The 21,453-nt window shown below is 47.7% G+C and overlaps 1 protein-coding gene across 1 annotated transcript; it reads left to right on the forward strand.

Moving 5' to 3' along the window:
• The first annotated feature begins 349 nt into the window (after nucleotides 1–349).
• On the forward strand, nucleotides 350–20,102 carry LOC119456724 (uncharacterized). The gene is made up of 5 exons (XM_049669051.1): nucleotides 350–364; nucleotides 9,877–9,963; nucleotides 11,183–11,467; nucleotides 14,142–14,386; nucleotides 18,410–20,102. The coding sequence occupies exons 1-5, from the start codon at nucleotides 350–352 to the stop codon at nucleotides 20,100–20,102; spliced, it is 2,325 nt and encodes a 774-aa protein (XP_049525008.1).
• Nucleotides 20,103–21,453: the final 1,351 nt, after the last annotated feature.

Raw genomic sequence — 21,453 nt, forward strand, 5'->3', positions numbered from 1 at the left:
CTAATTCCTTCAATCATATTAGTCGTAAGAAAGCAACGTCTCGTTACCTTCTTCGACGTACCTCATTAGTACGTGATCAACGGCGTCTGTCTTGAAGCGAAAATGTATCATGTTTAGGTCTCTCAGCAACTTCCTGACAAACAACTGTAACGAAATTACGAGCGTGCATATAGGCATTCAAAAACTGACCATTAAAACGAAGCGTTGAGGTGATGCTCTGAAGCTTGAAAGGGCTTGTCGAAAACTTGAAAGCCTCGAAAACTTCAAGACGAAGCGTAGTCTCAAGAATAGTCAAGAGGCATATAAAACCATAACAGAAGACGCAGTGTTATGCGCAGATAGCGCAGCTATGGTGGCTATATGGGTAAGTGTGCCGACCGAGCGCAGTTCACCACTTCTCCGTATCATGACGCAGAAGTGGCGCTGCGGACAGTATAACGGCTCAGCTGCGCGCAACGTCGGCTGCGCTGTGTAGACGTGCAGCGTGTTTGATAGCATCGCTGCCTCTGATTGTCTCTTGGAAGTACGCGTTATAATACTGTTCTGAGCAGTGTAGGACAAGCCTTGTTGTTGTCACCTAGTCTGAAAAAACGAATTGTTTAAGTCAATTTTCTAGCTTGGCGATTGCATGGTCACATTTATTGGTATAAACGCGGCGCTCCACCCATTCCATTGAAGATGTAGATGCATTTCCTCCATTCATAAAACAATACTGCAGTGGTTTTATACGGTATATGGAAACGTGTTTACGCGATATTTAGTGAGTCCTGATGTTTCCTATTTCGAGAAATCCAGCTATTATGTTTTATTGCTGCATCAATTACGGTCTCAGCTGATTCTGTGGAATTCAGTAATGTCCCTGAGCAATCGGAGCACTTGGTTCTTTGCAGGAACTTCCTTGCTACATAGCCTGCTATATAGAATATCAGCCTAGAGTCACTTTTCCCTGTAGCAGCGCAGCGGTGCTCGATATCGCAGGCGCTTAGCACCTCAGGTGCTTCTAGCAAATTTCAAACGTCGAGGAGCTCATCGACGTACGCTTTTCGGTGTACCGCTTGCTTATTACCGTCGCCGATACTGAGCAAGCTACTGAGCAGCCCGGGACGAACATTTCCGCTGTCAGGAGTCCTTGCCCGATTCGTAAATTTCAGTACTCTTTCTCAGAGAGTTAGAGCCCGACTTGCAGTTCGGAGCGAAGCAGCAAGTTTCCTTGGTGGTCTTCTTTCGTGGAGCAATGCCGCCGCTAATCTCGTCGGTTATTTTTCCGACCTGGAACATTCCACATCGCTTAGGAACTTGCAAACAGTACGAGAGACCCGGAGCTCTTCACCTTTTAAGCTGACACGAACAGACGACATACAACTATTCCAATACGGGCTTTATTTTTTATTTTTTTTTTTTTTTGCGTGCCGTCTGCCACGAGTAGCAGACGGAGCGCGCTGCGGAACCGTTCTACTGACCGCAGCGCCAATTTTGCGTCATGACGCGGAGAATTGGTGAACTACGCTTCAGACGCGCCGGTCGGCACACCTACTCATCTAGCCATCGTAGCGCAGCTATTACCAACACGATATGTTGCTTTACTTGACTGACCGAAAAAAAAAATACGGCTACCCAGTTTTTCACAGCCGATCTCGGTATCCTGTCAGACTATTCTAGTTCTGCGAGGTCTGTCGGTCTGTCCTAAAAGTCCGTGCAGTGAGTCGGCAAAATGTGGGAGAGGGTGTAGAGGCGCCGCTCTCCCACTCTCTTCGCTCAAAGGACCTGGTTAACCTCTGCGGTCCGGTACGAGCCGGACCGCTGTTTGACGAGGCAGAGGTTTACAAGTCCGCTTCTTGTACAACCGATTTTTAGTATTTGTCGAAATGCAGATAGATGAACAGGCGGAACAAATGATCAATATCAAATTTCTTGTGAAATGGCGCAAGAAATGTGCAGAAATTTATCAGATGTTGTAAAGGCCTATGGAAAGGAGCTACGGATGTCCTAGCTAAAGGAAAGAACTGTGTTCAAGTGGGTCCAGCGTTTTGGGAAGGCGTGATGGCCGCAAGGACAATGTTAAATCTTGCGAAGACGCAAACATCGATCATGCGCCTTCTCTTGTGCTCAGTGGCCACAGAATGATTGCTACAATGACATCAGAAGCACTACGTTTTTGAAAATCATCCGTTCACTGGATTTGCAGTGCAAACTTGGAAGTTAAAAGATTTAGGAATAAGATGGCGCCAAAGCTGCTGACTCGTGAGCAAAATTTGCGACGACAAAAAAGAACTCCGTTGATTGGAAAACTTCAGACGACAGTAATTAATTTTTGCGAGGAATCGTTCCCAGGGACGCAATTTGGATTTACGAATAAGACATTGAGCTTAAGTCTCAGAGCCAGAAGTGAGAAGAACAAAGCAACAATCAAAGTCGCGTTGATTATGCTCCTTGACTGCCACTGTGCACCACTGATTTGTGCCTGAAGATCAAACTATCAATGCAACTATCTACGTGGAAGTCCTCAAGCGTCCTGAGAGATCGGGTGCACCACGTGGGAGAAACATTGTCAAAAAATGGGCGTTGGGTTCTGCGCTACGATAATACGTAGCCCTGCACATACTGCATCGATAGTGCGTGAGTTTTGGACCGCATTTCTCTGTGCTGGAACAGCCTCCATACTTACCGGCTTTAACCCCCTGCGACTTTTCGTTTCGTTCCCCAAATGCAAAATGGTTTTCCGGAGGCGAAATTTCGGCGATGTGACACCTATTACAAAGCAAACGACATCTATGTTGAAGCGCTTAACAAAAAAGGACTTCCAAGGGTGGTCCAAGTACTTGTTGTAGCTCAAGATGCCATCGCTATTTTTCGAGAGACTTTTTTTTTTCTCCTGCACTACAGCTAAAGGAATTTACTTCAATGTCGTTATTCTTCCAATTCCTTGTTACAGCTACCCTTTATCTCAAGTTCCGTCGTCTCTTTCTTATTAAGTCTGACTTCTCAATCGCGCGTTAATGTTGCGTTTTTGTCACCTTATTACTTTTTTTGCATTTTTGTTCCACACCATAGAGTATTCACTGCTTTATGTTTACCCATACCACCACCTTCATGGTACATCCCGCGAAATCAGTACTATTAGATCATGCCGTTGAGTGCGGGAGTTGGGCGACGCTGACAATGACAGGGCCAGCTATCCAAAAAGCAATTAAAGATAGTGGAAATGACGACGAAAGCATTGAGATTGCTTGGGAGGTAGGACAGGAAACGCAGAAGCGCGAGCGAGAACGCCAAGAGCGCGAGAGTGGACATGAGCGAAGACGGCAAAAGCACGAAGAAGTAATGGCAGCATTGAGGAAAGAGACGTTCTTCCTGGCGCAGGCCGCAGCGACCGATTCGCTGCCGGCCATAACTAACTTTATTACTGTTATTTTGCTGATTAGACACCTGCACATAATGTAAATAAACATTCAGTTCTCTAAGGCCTCCTCAACGTCGCCCAACTCCCGCACTCAACGGCAAGATCTAATAGTGCGTGGAATAGTGGAGGACCGTCATCCTCATCAACATCATCATCATCGGTATGAGTACGTGTCACGTTCTCGGGCGTTGAGGTAGAAGAAGAAGGCATAACGAAGCGGCCGCCATGGATGACGACGCTGTCAAGAGCAAACACACACACCATAGAAGATTAAAGCCCAGCAGGAGCAAATCTTTAACAAAGTCTCGTGGAGCCCCTGTAAGTGGTCCGGTTTTCTCTCTTTGAGTTTGTTTCCCCGTTTTTGTTTCGCATCGACTCGAGAGTGTGAGTGGAAAAGCCTACAGGGTTCTCCTGATATCACTGCGCGCTTACGCTTCACTGCTTCGTATGTTGATGAAAGGATAGAACTTATTACAGTTTCGTTTGAAATGAGAAGGCAGAAGGTGCCACCAAGCCTTGTTATTTTTACATTTCGGTTGGTTCTGTCACTTTTATCGTTACTACAAAAATGGAAGCAGAAGCCATAGGAACATGTTAAACTAAGTATTCTTAATTTTTTTTCCGATAGGCCAAATCAAAGTTGGCATACTAAATATTAAAGTTGCTCCTAATGGTAGGCGTCTATTTTGTAAACCCAGCGCGACATAGAACGGCGGCTACTTTCCTATCTTTTTTTTTTCTTCATTTAATTTAAAGAGACAACAATGAACGGACGACGGATTTGTACCACCGACAACACGTGGCACTCATATCTGCAATTCCGTCTCTCTCTCTCTCTCTCTCTCTCTTTTTTTTAAGCGAACATTTCATTGCCCCGGTCCCCCTACTTTGCGGGTACTTGCTGCTGGCTGCTGTCTTGCCCAGTAGAGAACTTGGGTCATTTGGTATGGGCCTCTGAATATGTGCCACAGGGTCTGATCACATTCTTTGCCAATCAAAATAACAAGCTGTCGTATGTCGTACGTCGTATGCCGTCAGCATCACCGCCAAATATCGTAAGTCAACGTCGATAGTACAGAAAGCCTCACTTACATCGATTTACACAGTGCGTGGGATCCGCATAATTTTTTTTTCTTTACCTTTATCGTTTTTTTTTTCTGGGGGCAGGATGAGGGGAAGGAAGTTAAGTTAAGCAGTCTGGTTGTTTATTTCTTCTTCGTTTTTTTACGTGTTGTCTACGGTTGTATGTCACCAGTTTAAACACCTGCACAACCAGCAAGGTATAGTACAAAGAGCGTGTTGCTTTTTTTTTTTTTTCCGTCGTGCGGTGTAGCGCAGTGATTGCAAGATATAAATGTGACACCTAACATTGTTTTCGTATAGTGTTCTCCACCACCTTTATGGATCCACTTTTCCGATTGCCACACTATAGTCTCCGCAATACATCCGCTCAAGTTTCCTCTATATGCAATCTTCAGCCTCGAGGCTTTGGATATAATATCTATACCCGCGTCCATCTATGGGCGAATAATCCACTTTGTAACATACGTTCTATGGTTTCAAAACCGATATCGTCATTTCTTGCACGCGCAAGGGAGCTGGTCATGCATGGAGGCGACTAGAATTTAGAATGCTGAGTAAGATGTAAGAGAAATCGCGACAAAATTGCGACAGGAAATGTTCCAAATCGGGGCACTCTTCGGAACAACGTGCGCCTCTGTGAATTTACGGTCAAAGTTAACACCAGGCGGAACACTTGGTAGAAGTCTACGTGTAGCTGACAATATTGAAATATTCTACAAATCGAAACATCTACCGAAAATCCCAGCTCTAGGAGTGACGCCCTCATATAGGCGATCACAGCGGCTATAGGAATTCCATCACAAGAACATATTTGTTTTGTTTTATTCAATACTGCAAACCTTGTACAGGTCCAAGCAGGCTGAGTAAAAAGGTAAACAAGGCAAATACAACAGAGTTAATAACGTTTCAAAAACATGAAATTGAGGCGAAAGGCAATAAAGAATCATTCCAATCGGTTACAGTGCGAGGAAAAAATGAAAACTTGAATAAATCTGTTCGTGCAAAATAGGGTTTCAGCGAAGTAGGATGATGGTGGCGAGTATGCCTTGATGTAGAAGATGATAGATAGGGTGATGGATTGATTGCTAGTTGCCGATTCCACAGCAAGAAAAGAAATTGTAAACGTAACGCTTTCCTTCTTTGTTCGAGACATTGAATTCCATTAGCCTGCATTATTTCAGAGGGTGAGTCATACGGGGAAAATTTCGAGTAAATAAACCGTACAGCCTTCCTCTGTACCTTTTAGAGGCGGGAAATATTGTGTTTAGTAAACGGGTCCCAAACAACGCATGCATATTCAAGTTTAGGTCTAATTATTGAATTGTACGCAAGTTGCTGGCTATCTGACATTAAAACCTTAAATAATAAGGAAACAAAAAAGGAGTTATGTGTAGGCAGATGCACGACCAGACAGGTACGGTTTATGCTGCTTTCTCGTCTGCTTGTTTTGCGCCGTGCTTTGTCATTACACCTTTAAACAGTGCTCTACCTTTTTATTGCAATGGAAATTATATGGACACTCCAGGCGCATTTTCGCCATCGGCGTCGTCGTCGCCGTGATTTTCCGTATGAAGTCCAAGGGCGGTAAAATCGTCGCCGCACCCCGTATGTGCGAGTGAAAGCGCGCAGGGGACCCGTGCTTTCACGGAGAGCGAACGCATGGCGGAGAGCAAACGCCACTTCTTCAGTCGCGCGAAAGCCGTGCGGGTATGGGAAGGAGGGAGGCAGGGAGGGAGGGAGGGGGGCGATGCTGTACTGCGGCAACAAATGCGTATCTTGCAACCGGGCGCAAGGGGAACTCGCAATTCCATCTCCTACGCGAAAGGAGGAAAGAGGGAAGGCAGCGCGGGAGGGAGGTGGGGTAGCTTCTACTCTGCCAACAACTGCGCACTGGTACTTTGCGTCGGTGCGGGCTGTCCTGCGCACCGTTCTTGAAAGCGATATCCACACGGCTCTGACCTTTGTGTGCGATGTGCTTTCGCCGCTCAGTTTCCGTTGAAGCGATAGACCGCACGAGCCTTCGCTCGCTGCGACGGTCACGCTTGCGCACGCCAGCGTTTCGACAGTGGTTGTCTGCGGTCATCGAGTGTGATCGATCCATGTCTGTTTGTGCGCGCTGACGCCACGCTTATTAATCCAGTTAGTAAGCGAATGTGTCCAAGTTTATGTAGCCGATAAAACAACTATCCCTACTCCATATAGCTTTCTCCTAATTTGCTATCGCCATTGATGCTTCGCCTGTCGAGCGAAACTGCGACATTTTTCAAACTTTAACAGGGAATTTAATTTTAACATGGATTCACTAGTGCCACGTATCTTACTTAATTCTGCACTAAGTGCCATTTTATGACATATTTTTTTATCTTTTCAAAAGCCACTATAGTGTGAACGATAAGTAGTCTTTATGAAGTTAGAGTTTATCCTTTATCAAACGTTTATAGATTTGTTTCCAACTTCGTTCCACCTTTCAAACATTAAATGGTGTCCTACAAAAATATATAACAGTTTCAAGATTTTTGAAAGTGCCCGGCAAAAATTTCGAATAATCAATTAATCGTTGTAAAACCCTGCATCGAAAGCGATTAATCGATCAAAGGCTAAAATAATTATTGATTAATCATTAACCGAATAAAAAATTTAATCGACCATCCCTATTCGACGGCTCAGACCTTTGTGTGTGCTGCGTTCTCGCCGCCCAGTTTGCGTTGAAGCGATAGACAGCACGAAGGCTCGCTGCTGCCGTCACTGGGCTTCCGCACGCCAGCGTTTCAGCAGCGAGTGTCCGCGCTCATCGAGTGTCATGTGTTCATGTTTGCCTGTGTGTGCTGACACCATGCTTGTTAACTTAGTAAGCGAATGTTTGCAAGTTTATACGGCCGATAGAACTACTATCCTTTTTTTTTTCTATAGCTAATTTGCTGTCGCAATCGATGCTTCGCTTTTCGAGCGAAACTGCCTTTTTTTTTTTTTTTTGAAGCCTCACGTATGTTATTGTTCTTTTAACTTGGGAATGTGGCTACTTTTACTACCGACGTGAGGTTCCGTATGACGTAAATGGCAATGAAATCGTCGCCGCGCTCCAGACGCTGTATGAGCGATTGAAAGGGGGCGAGGGACGCGCACTTTCACAGGGAGTGAACGCACGTCGAAGAGCAAACGCGCGTTCTGCGCCGTGTGTGTAAGTGGTTCGTGTGGAAATGGAAAGGTTGGCGCTATCTTCTGCAGCCCCTGAGGGAGCACGGCTCAGCGCCAAGTGCCGTGCTCCCTGAAAGGGCTGCAGAATTAAGCGTCTCTTTCCTCCTTTCCATATATAGAGAGCAAACGCGACTTTTTCCGTCGCGTGAAAGGCTGTGGGGGAACGGAAGGGAGAGAGGGAGGGGAGGCGACGTTTAGCTGCGGCACCAAATGCATAATTATATAAAAACGCCGCGCGCGTTCAGTGCGAACGCGGGCAAAACGCCGACGGCGTCGACAACAGTTCTTCGCGTTGCTGGTGCTGCTGCATGTCCAAGTTTATACAGCTGATAAAGCTACTATCCTTACTCTGTATAGCTCTCTACTAATTTGCTATCGCAATTGATGCTTCGCCTTTCGGATGAACCTGCGACAATTTTTTCGAAGCTAAATCGATAGGAAGCCAAGACAGAATACAAGAAATAGAGGAGAAGAAGGAAAATGACGAGGATGATCAATTCTGCAGTTTTACGTGCCAAAACCGCGCTATAGTTATAAGGCCTGAGGTAATGGGGGGCCGATAAATTTTGACTACCTGGGATTCTCTAACGTACACCCAATGATTAATACACGGGTGTTTTGTGCATTTCGCCACCATTGAAATTCGGCCGCCATGACCGAGATTTGATCCCGCGCCCTCAGGCTTAGCAGCAGCAGCAGCAGCTCGACGCCAAAGCCCACTATACCATCACAGCACGTGAGGAGGAGGAGGAGGAGGAGGAGGAAAAGGAGATTGTTATTCTTTGTCTGAGAATTGAGCTTGATAAATGTGCCCGCACATCTCAGGCAACCATTGTGTTTATGTCAAGTTTATCGGCTCAAAAATTTACGCATGGTAGCCGTGCCTCCAAGAACGGCGCGAGTAAACCGTGGTGTTGGATTAGCGTCGACCCCACACGTCTTATTTATTTTTGTTATTCATTCATTCATTTATTAATTCATTCATAATTTTATTAATTAATTAATTAATTAGTTGTTTGCTTTTGCGCAGCAAACAACCGACCGAAGTCCCGTCTTGTCGACCGGCGCCGTTGCTCTATCTCCGCTGTCATATCCGTCGTACGCACTGTCATCGGTGAGAACCCTGCCCTGGGAAAGTCGAGCTTAAGATATCTCTTCGCCTTCGCCTACTATTTTAAACATTCTATTTCCTTTCACACTGCGGAATAGGGCAGTGCGAGTAACAGAAATTTTCGACTAACGAATCGAACAGCCGATATTCATAATTAGGACTATTTTACATAGCTTTAGAATAGTTTAAATCTAGTTCCAATAAAAAAAATAAAGCAAGATAGATAAATTTCTTACCTGCTGTCAAAAGTACAGTAGAGATAAAACGCGATAAGTTACTTATCGTGGAACACGCTTACGTATATATCCCTCAGGGAACCAGACTTTTCGTCTAAGCCGTGATCATTCGCACTCTCCGAAAAATTCTGTGTATTAGAACAGTCTACTAGTTTGTTCCGAATGCTCCATTTGGAAAACAGCGCTTCATAACGTGCAATATTATGACAAACTTGTTAACATTGCGAATGCTAGGATGTGAACATTCTTTTATATTAATGGAGTAAACGACCGCTGTTTATTCGAAATGTATTAATGTTCGATTCGATTCGCTTCAAGCACTATTTTATTCGTATTACATTTGGTCTCAAAAATTGCTATTCGCGCACCCCTGCCGCAGAATATCAAGTCGAATGGGCTTGGAGTGTTTTTATTTTAGAAGTAAATTTAATCTTGCGTATCCAATGCTCTCACATTTTAGTCACTTTTCGAACAAGATCTCTGTAAACTCTGTCGTTTACAGCATTGCATGTTTCGAACTAACCAAGTACGGTGCAGCGACAATCTGCTAGCAGGTACCAGTGCACTAGCATAAATGATGCTCATGAAAGATAAGGTGCGTAACGTTTCCATAAAGCGTTTTCATCGGCAGTTTCTTCCAACTGCGGTATAAAAGTCGCGTTATATGCCGCAAGTGCAAGACGTTACACGTACAATATTCCCCAAACAACTTGGCCTTAATCCGTCTGAAACTGTACCACACCGCCAAGAGCGACATGGTCGTAGCAAGCCATGACGACGTACGCGATAGCGTCATGATTATTAACTCGAAAGGAGTGGTTTCATAAAGTGCAGTGACAATCACCTTCCAGGACAATGGCGACGTCAAAGAGGCAGACACCGGAGTCCTTTCTGCTGGCTCGTTTGCGCCCAAGGTGGAACCAGAGCAGGAATTGCAGGTAAGCTGCGATTAAGTTGAATTGTGGCTATCCATTCAATCTGGCAGTATAATTGGGGGTATTGTGGCTGAATCTGGAACAGCTGGCGAACATTTCATCCATGCAGCGAGGACGATGCCCACTAGATCAGCCGCCGTGTTTGCCTTTCTTTCGCGATGACGAACGCGCGAGCACTGTCACCAGCGCGTTCGCGCGCTTGCTCTGAGGGGCGGCAACGAGCCAGCTGTGAAAGAAGACGACGACGCTCGAGGCATTGCTGATGATGATAGTTTTTTTCACAACGGAGCCAGCTGTGGAAGACGACGACGGCGCTCGAGCCATAGATGATGATGATAGTTTCCTGCACACGATCGAACGCCATGAAACCTGGGATCTGAGCCATATACAGCTTGGCTGTAAAAAGTTCAATTACCTGGCCGATGGTGGCGTCAAACCTGGGTCACCCAGCACACCAGCCCAATACTCTAACCATTAGGTCACGATAGCAGGAATACTTCTATCGTGCCAAAGCCAGTTAGCTCTTTGAAATGATCGCCGCGTTTGGCGCATTGCGTAGCACTGGTACACGAGAGCGTATACGCCCAAATACGCAGGAATGAAATGGGCAAATTAATAGCATTCGATTAACCGCTTCACATAGATTCCAAGATGTCGTTGGCTCTGCACAGTTTCTTTCTTCAGAAATTCAAGTGTTCCGCAGCGTTAACAAACGTTTACCTGAGCGCAATTACAGTATTTGTTGAAAGTTCGTGCGCCACTGCGCAAGTGACAAAATATGTATATAGGGACTCTGCGGAACAGCTCCTGTATGGGACACCTGTCGCTCACTAGGGTAACTCTCCCAATCCCCGGAACGTTGAAAAAAAATCTTGCCTAGTATCGCCGTGCTAAGGTACGCGAGCAAGTAGTCTGGACGTACTGCCTAGTATCGCCGTGCTAAGGTACGCGAGCAAGTAGTCTGGACGTACTCTGGGTGTCATGTGGGCTGTTCACTCGATAGTCACATTGGCAATCCTATAGGGCGCCATCGCTCCCGCGACCTCTGCGTAAACATCGGTGCGTAGCCCGACGGCAGGTCCGGTCAGGCGCAGCGATTTCTAAACTCAGCGTCATCATCACTTCAGCAAAGTATTTCAACATTGCCAAACAGAGAATGCGTAAGCTTCTCACATCTGAACGTCTTACATTCCTTTTCCTTCTCTCTCCGCGACCGGCGCAGACCAAGGGAGAGGACAAGAGCCACGGCGAGCGCCACGGGCACCGCCAGCGATCACAGCGCCACCGGCAACACGAGCCCGAGAACCAGCAGAAGCAGCAGGAACAGCTGCAGGGACAGCCGCCGGACGATTTCAAAGGCGCACCGACGCCCTTGCCGGCCGAGAACTCGTCGGGTCTACCTACTGGCCCATGGGTGCCCTTGCCAGCCGGCTCCTCCACCATGGACATGGGTCGCTTGCAGGTATTGGGCACAGCACACACCGTTATGACGAGCCGCGCATCAGGCGTATTTCCGACGCATTTTCGGCGTGGCGTCGCACGACGCCGTCGTGGTCGCTGCACGATGGCATTTTTACCGAAGAAAACGGGTGCACTCACCCATGGAACCCACTTCGGCGGCCGTGATAACTTAACGCGCGGTGATAAATGGACATGCCTATACAAACTTGCATACTGCTCACACACTGCACCGTGTTATCGAGAGTATATGGCTCCATGCAGTATAGAAATCTTTGTCGTTATATCATAACAGGGGTGCCCTCTTGTCGCCTGTTATATGGGCGGATATGGCGGAACCTTTTACACCGCTTTCCTGTGCAAGGTGCACCGTTTCACTGTCTGCGCAGCTGGGGATGTACTCGTAATAGGAGGTTACGCTCCGCTTCATGGCAGGGAACGTTACGAAGGTTATAGAAGGACATCTCCGGCTCCTAGCATTCGCTACCAAGAATGGTGAGTCACACATGAAGGAATTATATACAAATGCGTCATGGAACTCGATGTAGCTTTCGTCTCATACTTCTATGTCGCAGTACTATTACATTTATTACATGGAAGGCGTCGCAGATCTAATCATATTTACCACCGAACGATCGGGGTGATGGTTTCTTCGATCAGTGGTCACACGAGCTTAGCTTGCGCTAGCGATCAAAACACATAGTATACGCCGCAAGCCGAAAAGTACAAAAGAGCACAAATACTACGTAATCTGATGCAACCCCATTTGTACACGCTGCAGAGTTGCAATATATGAAGTACTTGTTCGTTAGAAAGCGTCCCAGTTCCAGAACAACTGCACAGCGCACCGCACGGACTCCGCACTGTGTACTCGTATACAGGGTGTTTCAGCGAGCACTTTCAAAAGTTTTAAATATTACCTGTGGCAGATAGCTCAATTGTAGCCCATGAGCTGGTCTAGTCGAAGAGGCGGATATTGCGTGCACAAAAAAATTAATACATAATCGACTAATTCACAAAAATGCACTAATGAAGTTTCTCACTAATGATATTATGGCACATATGCAATTTACAAGTTCTAGCGGATGAAGCTGCAAGGCACAGTCACGTGAAAGGAATTCCGTGGATGAGACCACTTACGAGATATACGCCATCAAACTTGCGGTAACAATGCGCTGTCATTTTACTTACTTTCTTAACAAGACGTCGTGTTATGCATTGAAGAACGAAAGTAACTGGAACGTCAATGCATTTCTCCGCAAAGTTCGGTAATTAATATCGCGAAACTGCTGTTGTCCTGAGAATTCGTTCCGAGTAAATCCGCCTTGCGAACTCCCCGGCTGGAATTCACGAATTGCGACATGTACCATAAGGTAATTAGATAAAAACCTAATTGGTGAATTGTTGGTGATTTGTCGATTATGCACTCCAATTTTACAGCGAAGCTGTTAAGGGCTAGTTCCTCCAGAATCGTGTCCGCGAGTAGAAAAAAAACTATCATCATCAGTATTTCTGCTCCACGTGCGTGGCGGTTTTCCGCAGTTGTGCCTTAGCACAGGTGTCAAAACGGATGAATAACATGACTGATAGGTCATGACATCAATAACAAAACATGCTCGTCCGTTACGTCACGATTAACGACAATAAAATCCCGTGTGGCTCACGGGTGTGAGCCAGGGATATGCAGGTATGAGCCAGGTACAAGAAAGAAAGAAACAAACAAACAAACAAACAAATCACGTGTGGCTCATACCGCGTTGGATATGCGGGTATGAGTCGCTGAGAGCAGGAGCGGGAGAGATCTCGCACGATCCTGACACTGCCGTGCAGTGTGCCGCGGCTATGAACGCTGTGGCTCATACGCTAGTCTATGACTATCGGGCGGACTTGGCGCAGCAAACGCACTACTTCGCCATCGCGCCGGGCGAAAACAAGACGCCGGTGTCCTTGCTCTTTGACGAACATGCCGAAGACTCTCAATATAATCAATAATTATAATATATAAATTCACTATAGCAATATTCGCTACAGCAGATCCACCATAGTGGATCTACTGCGAAGATAGAAGCCAGCGAAGCTGGCTTCTATCTTCGCAGTAGTAGAAGGGCTCCCAATGTTCTTTTTTTGTTCTGCAAGTAATGCTTCCTCTTCGAATAGACCAGCTCCTGAACTAGAATTGTGCTATCTGCCACAGCATTTTTTTTTTAATTTCGAAAGTATTCGCTGAAACAACCGGTATATAAACTTGCAGAACTCCCACAGTTTAACCTGCTATTTATGAAATGGCCGCTGCCGGATAGTGTTACAGATAGTAATCAAAAACAGCGTTGGTCCCGTCTGCTACAAAGAAAATATACGCCTTCAAGCACACTAAAGTGTTATTTGCACAGTTTATATGCATATAAGGAATGGCACTTAGCTATATACAGTCGAACTCGGATATATTGAACCCACGTATAACGAATTATTGTGCATGTGGAACAGCTGTAAAACCTCCTTGAAAATTTCCTGTATAAAAATTTTATTTGATATATCGAATTGCCTCTATATCGAACTTGTTGTGATCTCCTTCCAAGGAGGTGTTAAAAGAAATTTTCCTTGTCCCCTTCAGATTCGATATATCCGGGCTCCACTGTAGCATGCAACACGAAAACGACAGGAAACTGCAGCGTTCGTTCTTACATTACACTGCGGGAACTTAACGTGCTGCATTCTCCGCTCAGCTGGCGCTGCTCTCTGCCATCACGGTAGTGATGACGGCGCTAATTGGGGCCGCGTTCCTGGCCTCTGTTACCGCGATCGGGTCATCAGCGCGGCGCTGCACGAGCGCCACCTGCGACCGCCACCGCGCCCTACTCGCCGAGTGCATCAACGCGTCGGTGCATCCGTGCCGAGACTTCTACGGACACGTCTGTTCGCGGTGGGACGCCGCGAAGGACGGCCCACTCGCCGCCACCATCCACCAACAGTGAGTGCGGGACCCACATGGTACATCACCTCCGAGATTGTCGGGCGCAGGGGCGTAGCCAGGGGGGGGGGGGTTCAACCCCCCCACTTACCCACCCTTTTTTCTCGTCGCTTCGCGCTGACATAATTCATGAAACCGGTGCTACTATCACAATTCATTCCTGGGCGCTTCCGTTTGGGTTGGTAATTTACGGCGAATCATGTCTGCATATGGAAAAAACTCACGGTGTTTGTCTTGACACTCTGTGAAGTTTTGGGCGAGAATGTGGCGGCCGCATTCTGAAGCAACAAATGCGCAACAAATGAAGCAACAAATGCGGCAGCCGCATTTTATATGATGGTGAAAACGCTCGAGGCCCGTTTACTTAGATTTAGGTGCACGTTAAAGACCCCAGGTGATCGAAATCTCCGGTATACATTTCCGCCGCTTCCCTTCAGGTGCCGGTTAGGCCGCGCTCGCGCAGGATAGTCTGCGCGCGAAACGTCTCTTGTTTGCGATTGCGCCCCTACGGAAGGCTGGTAGTAACTGTTGTGTTGTTGAATCCAAACGCCCACTGTGCCTGTCGTACTTACTGTATTTACTGAGGTTACTTTACTTTTTACTTAATTTGTTCACAAGCACACGCACACGCGAGGGGGGGGCGGTCCCATGTTTTTTATGTATATGTATAGAGTCTGCTTAAACTACTAATATTTATTATCGATCACGTGACGTAGAGGAAAGCAGAAGCTTGCCCCCCCCCCCCCCCCCCCGAAAAATATTTCTGGCTACGCCCCTGGTCGGGCGCGCTGTCCATCCGCCGCACCTTGCCGAATCTCGAAGGCCATGCGGTGTAGCAAGAAATGTTAACTGCGCCGCAAGGGTCTTCCGCGAGCAGCATACCTTTCAAAAAAAGTAACGAGAGCGAACTCTGGCGCTCGATAATTGTTCAGTTACCATGGGGATGATGAGCAGTACATGAATTTGTCTTAACATTCGCGATTGTGGCTTCGGGCGTTATTGCGGCGTTATTATGCATCATCTCTCTACATTTCCATGCCGCCAAATTTTCTAATAAGACAACTAGACTCTCGAATGGTACCGTTTATATCCCGATATTTTGATCACAGGGATCCATTTGCAATGTCATGAAGCCGCCCGAAGCCGGAACGACAAAGTTTATGGAAATTTACGTACTAATCGCCATTCCCATATTGGATAAACCGCCGCACTTGAAGCTCCCGCAGACACTATAGCGCAAAGAGTTCCCTCTAGTAATTTTCTTGGGAAAAACTTAGGCAGCACGTTCTAAGCCTTAACACGTCGCATGCTGGCGTCATCTACAGACGCGCAGATGAATGTCGTGACAGATGAGCACGAACTTTACGTGCCGTGGAATCACATGCTACCTATTCTTGGCCGCCAGATAACGTCACAAGCGCTCAAAACTACGGAATTCCGCGCCATGCTGGCGTCACCTGATGACCTCAATGATGACTGCAAAGGACATTACTAACGGGAAAACAACAAAATATCGTTTAAAGCTTCCGTTTCGTGTCACAAGGTGCTGTTTATCCATCCTCCACATCCCGCCATTCGGCCTCCACTTCCCTCTAAGCTTGTGTCATCTTAAGCTAAGATTTAAAACCGCCGGCGCCTCCCTTGAGCTTGCAGCAATGGCGAGTTCAACTATACCTGGGCGCTGTGGAAAACCGCAAACTACGTCCAGTCGGCTCCCGCTAATTCAACCCTTGCGGGATCACAAGATTTGGTCGAATTACCCGAAAAGGTTAAATTAAGAAACAGCGGGAACATGAATAAATTCCTGTCTTTTTTTTTTAAACTGTATTCAGAAGACTGTCGTCATCGACAGACTGCTTTAAGACAATAGCAGGATTACAGTACATGTAGCCGTCTGTAAGTAGCCCACAGACCTCATCATTGTCGTCGGCGCAGACAAAATCCTCAAAAGCGACATCGCCCAGGGCACATGCGTAAGTCGTCATCATCAATGCAGAACTTGGTTGCTGCCGTCACGGTCGTCGCTTATATAGAGAAGCAGTTGCATCGCTTGCTGAATTGTTTTGTGTTCAGGCGGAAACAGCGCTGACGGCACAGACACAAGTGAAGGCACATGGAAAACGACACCCCTTGCGCTGACTAACGACTGGTAGTACTGATTGCGACGAGCAAACATTATGTATATGTATACGCTTAATACATCGCCGCGTACCCGCCGTGGTTTCTCAGTGGCTATGGTGTTGGGCTGCTGAGCACGAGGTCGCGGGATCGAATCCCGGCCACGGCGGCCGCACTTCGATGGGGCCACCACTAGGGCGTGCCTCATAATCAGATCATGGTTTTGGCACGTAAAACGCCATAATTTTAACACATCGCCGCGAACACCAGTACAACGCGACAAAAGCAGTCAGTGGCCATTTGGGTGTATATTGTAAGCAGTGCGGTCCAGCCATTACTCGGTCGTGCATGTGGCCATCGGAGCTAAATTTAGCATCTCGATCGGCGTTCAGAGAGGCATAGCTCGGCAGTACCTTTGTCGAGCGGCGTGGGATTTGTCGCACTTTAGAGAGCTCACTCAGCCATAGTAGGTGTAATCTATCAGACTCAGTCCTGTGCTCTTTAGGAGTTATAAGGCCTACAAGGGCGATCTTCTATATATATATATATATATATATATATATATATATATAGAGAGAGAGAGAGAGAGAGAGAGAGAAATTTTACGCTAGCTCGGTTATATCGCCCCCCGCGTTCGACACGCACTGTCCAGAAATGGTGGCAAGAGATTCGGGCAGCAAGACAGAGCAACCCAAAGGGCAGGCGCCACAACCGTCTCCCAGTGCGGCGGGCTTGAACGGCGCAAGGCAGTTACGGGCGCGCCACCAGTACTGGAGTAATTTACCCTATAGTGCCCGAACACCTCTGAAAAAAAAAAAAAAAAAATGCGGGCCCGCTACGAATAGGGAGCGCGATTAGCTAAATTAGACCGTATGACCCCTGCTAGATTAACATGTTAGGCATGTAAGCTTTCTAATACATGAATAAATGAAACTTGTGTATTTGGTTGCGTCATTTCTGTACTCGAGTGCCCATACACCTGTAGCACGCACAACACGTTTTCACGTGTCCCACTGCGGCTGCGTCCCTGATGCAGCGCACCCGAATTTTTTTTTTATGCCTTTGCATGACGATGCGTTCTAGAGTATTTGAATGTTTGTCAATCGCAATAGTAAATCAATTGTTAGTCAGCGGAACGTATCGGTCTCCATGTGCCTTCACCTGTATCCGTGGCTTTAGCGCTTGTTCCGGTCGAATATGAACAACCAACTACCCAATGCTTTCACGTTAAAGAAATTTTTGTTTTCAAGAATTTACAGACCGGTACACGAATGATGGTGCGCCGGTGGGTGTTAAATTAACCGAAGCAGCACGCTTTCGCGTTTAAACTATAAATGAGTTCGAATTAAGCAAACAGTCGAATTAACGGGAGTCGACTGTTTGGAGTTTCATGAAAGGAAATGTTTCTCGACTGTAGCAGAAGGTCACAAAGGGAAAGAATTCTGGCTTTCGTGTGCATCGTATTCCATACATCTGAAAAAATATTCTTTGTTCGGAAATCGGTTAAACGACCGCCGCCAGAGTGGAGCCGTATAAATCGATCTAAACCAGGAGGTTCGTGATAGCAAAGGGTAAACCTCATAAAAACTTCAAATTTTGCCTGAAAACAACCTCGGATATACAGAAGCTGAGAACTTATGCAGTCCTGTCTCCCTGGCAATATATAATAGACAAAGGCGGTCTGCGCGCCATTTGGGGGAGCACAGAGAACACGCGCTGCTTGCTTATAGTATTGCACTTAGCTGAGACACACCAATGCGCGAAATTAAATTCGGGTAGGGTGTGAAAACCTTCGCTCAGGGTGTGGCTGATAGCAGATACCAAGGATTCTATCTGAATTGCTACGTGCATTTCATCATCGCAGCCTTGCTCAATATGTGACATTGGGAATATTGCGTACTGCAGGTTCATGACCAAGGTGGCAACGAGAGCACTCCATCTGAGCGTGCCACCGGAAGGGCAGACAATCGTGGAAAAAGCCGCCGGACTGTACCAGTCTTGTGCACGCGTCTACCTTTATAACGTCAGCCACGCGACAGAGGCGCGAGATCTGCTGGTCACCTTCGGGGTCCACTGGCCCCAGTTCAGCAACGCATCGCGCCTTCTACCCATATTCCTCTCGATGTCGGCCGGCTGGAGTTGGGCCAGTGTGCTGGAGTTCGTAGCGACACGCCGAGGGCACATCACCGTGCGACCTTCGTTATTCTATGCGTCGCTGCTGCGACAGAGGCAACTGATGCTTGAGGGCGAAGCCGAACAGAAGCCCTACAAACAATACTACGACGCTATGGTGGCCACCTTCCAAAAAGACGCTAATGAGACGCTCTCCTACGATCAGCTGATTGAGCTAGAGAAGAAAATAGTGCCCGACCTGACCGCCACGCTCTCTGTTCCATACTCTAACCCAGTGGAGAATATCACCTTGGCGACCGCCGCCAACTTGTCATCCGATGTAGTCCCCGTGAGCGAGTGGGAAAAGCAGCTAGGGGCCGCGTTCAACGCTCCCGAACTCGGCCCGTTTACTTTCACCATCGAGTACTACGAATTCTTCGAGCACTTCTTCAAGTTGGTGTCGTCCCAGAACGAGAATGTCATGGCTTACTACGTCGGCTGGGCTGTCGCGCAAGCGCTCTCCCTGCTCGCGAGTCGGCAGCTGACCGCGCTGTACTTCCTGGGCGACACGTGGGCAGGCAGAGGCCACATGCTTTTCTGCGCGGACGTCGCGCACAGATACGTCGGCGTCGCACTGCTCGTGGAACATCTCCGACACGAGGTGACAGAGGACGTGCTCACCGACGTCCTGAGCGTGGAGTCAGCAACGCAGGCGATTTTTCGAGAGCGATTGGCCGGCTCGACGTGGGCCAGCGTGGTGCCGAAGAACGTGCTCGAGGACGAATGGCTGGAGCAGTCTCTGGAAATGGTGAAGGTGAACGAGGCCGAAACGTTAGGTGACATGGAACAGCACATTCCGGACATGGGGGAGAACATCTTCGAGAACATACGGCTGGTCACCGAGCACAGGCGGTCGGCCAAGGGTAATACGAGTGCGCTTCACTTCGTGGACACCGTCAACGCACGCATCTCCACCTATGACCATGGGCGATTCATGTTGCTTCCCGTCGCCCTGGAGATGCCGTTCTACGGCGTCGACACGATTCCAGCGGCGAAGTACGGCATCCTCGGAAACGAAGTGGCGTATGCTTTATCGTCCGTGATCTTGGACAACGTGAGAACGTACGACAGCAGGCTCCAGCTGACCTTCACCCGCAAGCTGGTCTGTTTCTTCAACAGGCAGGTGCTCCTCAGTCACATCGAACCACACCAAATGCAGCTCATCAAGGGGGTGATGTCAGTGCGGACGCTGCTGAAGGCGCTAGTCAATTCGAGCAGCAACGGGAGACCGACCAGGCTTCACGGTTACGAGGCGTTGACGGACACACAGATGCTCCTGATATTCTGGTGCATCGTGCACTGCGGCAGCCGCGACGGAAGGCGCTTGTGCAACGGCCCGCTCGCCGTGGTCGAAGAGTTCGCGGAGGCCTTTCACTGCGAGCATGGTGCAGCGATGCAGAGTGGTAGGAATTGCGCGGTAATTTGAACGGAACTCCCGGACGGAAACAGTTGTTCGTACGCTGACGGACGACCATGACGCGAGAGTCCACAGAATCATCACACAACTGTACAATGTCTACCACGTGTGACAAACTAGCCGCGATACTTCTTTTTTTTTTGTGTGTGTGTGTGTGTATGTGTGTGTGTGAGGGGGGTGTTCGAATCAATACTGTGTAGTTCTTTCTCGACTATAGTATCCTCGCAATATGTTGCTTCGATGTGTACGCTCTGTGGAAATGGTTGTCAGATTACGGTGTGTGTTCTGTTTGTGCTACTGTGAATTTTTCACGTTTATCCTCACCTTCCACTTCGACGCGCTTCTGTAAAATGTGATATATGCAGGCATGTGTTGGCTGTCAAATGCAGGTCGCTCCGTACTGCCGTTCCGCTTTTCCACGAATATCCACGAATATTTTACACGCCGTTCCACGAATATCACGCGTGTAAGTTCGTGGGAGGACTATGAGAGACCGCAGTTCGCAGCGACACGGCATTACTTTGAACCGCTTCGTTCCATCTGAAATAACTCTACTCGCAGCGGCTCACACCTTGCTATCGGAGATTCGACATTTCTGTGTCATTGTCGTGGGCAGGTTAGAGTCGGCGACCACAGAAAGCACCTCCTGGTGTTTGAAGTGTCTTCGCGCTTGCTACATTTCTGAACTTCGACAGGAATGCTGCCTGCGTACGCGTCAGTGAAAAGGTTAAGCGGGCTTTCTATACATAGGCATTTCTTAGCCAGATGCATATGCACTTTGTTTTACTCAATTAAATTCGACGACTGCACTCGTATGGACGGTGCGAAACTGCACATGGCCAGTTTTGTGTATTGATGACAGGGAACAAGTCGCACTTGAGATTATAGCAATTGGAGACGACAGGAAACTGTGACCTGCTTTCGTTGAGCTTATGGTGGTCCTGATCTCTGCAGAACGGAAAACCCAGCTGGTCAAACACGAGTCTTCGGGTAAGAAACGTACACCGACATGTCTGTGATGTCTTCCGGGGTCTTGACTGCGCACACATACACGCGCCGGCAGTTTGAAGTAACCAACCTTCTTAATGACATTACGTGTAACGCCATCCACTGATGTGTTGCGTGTCGTGGACGCCGTTTGGCTATCGTGTTCAGCGTGACACGCAGTGCACGTGGTTATATCACGCAGGCTATATCCCACTTCGGCAGGCAAACTGAAAATGTCTCGCCTTTGATCCGGGCCCATGCCTTCAGCAAATATATAATGTGCTGCGCCACATGATAAAGATAGCTCTGCGATGGTGCGGGCGCTTACACCTTCGCATGTGTTTCTCTTCGCATCACGGCTTGCGCTTGCGGC

Source organism: Dermacentor silvarum, chromosome 6 (assembly GCF_013339745.2).
Source record: "Dermacentor silvarum isolate Dsil-2018 chromosome 6, BIME_Dsil_1.4, whole genome shotgun sequence".
NCBI classification, from domain to species: domain Eukaryota; kingdom Metazoa; phylum Arthropoda; class Arachnida; order Ixodida; family Ixodidae; genus Dermacentor; species Dermacentor silvarum.

Excerpts from the sequence above, each read along its gene's own strand:
- LOC119456724 (XM_049669051.1), top strand. Across the intron at positions 9,964-11,182 it reads AACCAGAGCAGGAATTGCAG|ACCAAGGGAGAGGACAAGAG; the intron begins GTAAGCTGCGAT and ends CGACCGGCGCAG. Across the intron at positions 14,387-18,409 it reads GCCGCCACCATCCACCAACA|GTTCATGACCAAGGTGGCAA; the intron begins GTGAGTGCGGGA and ends TGCGTACTGCAG.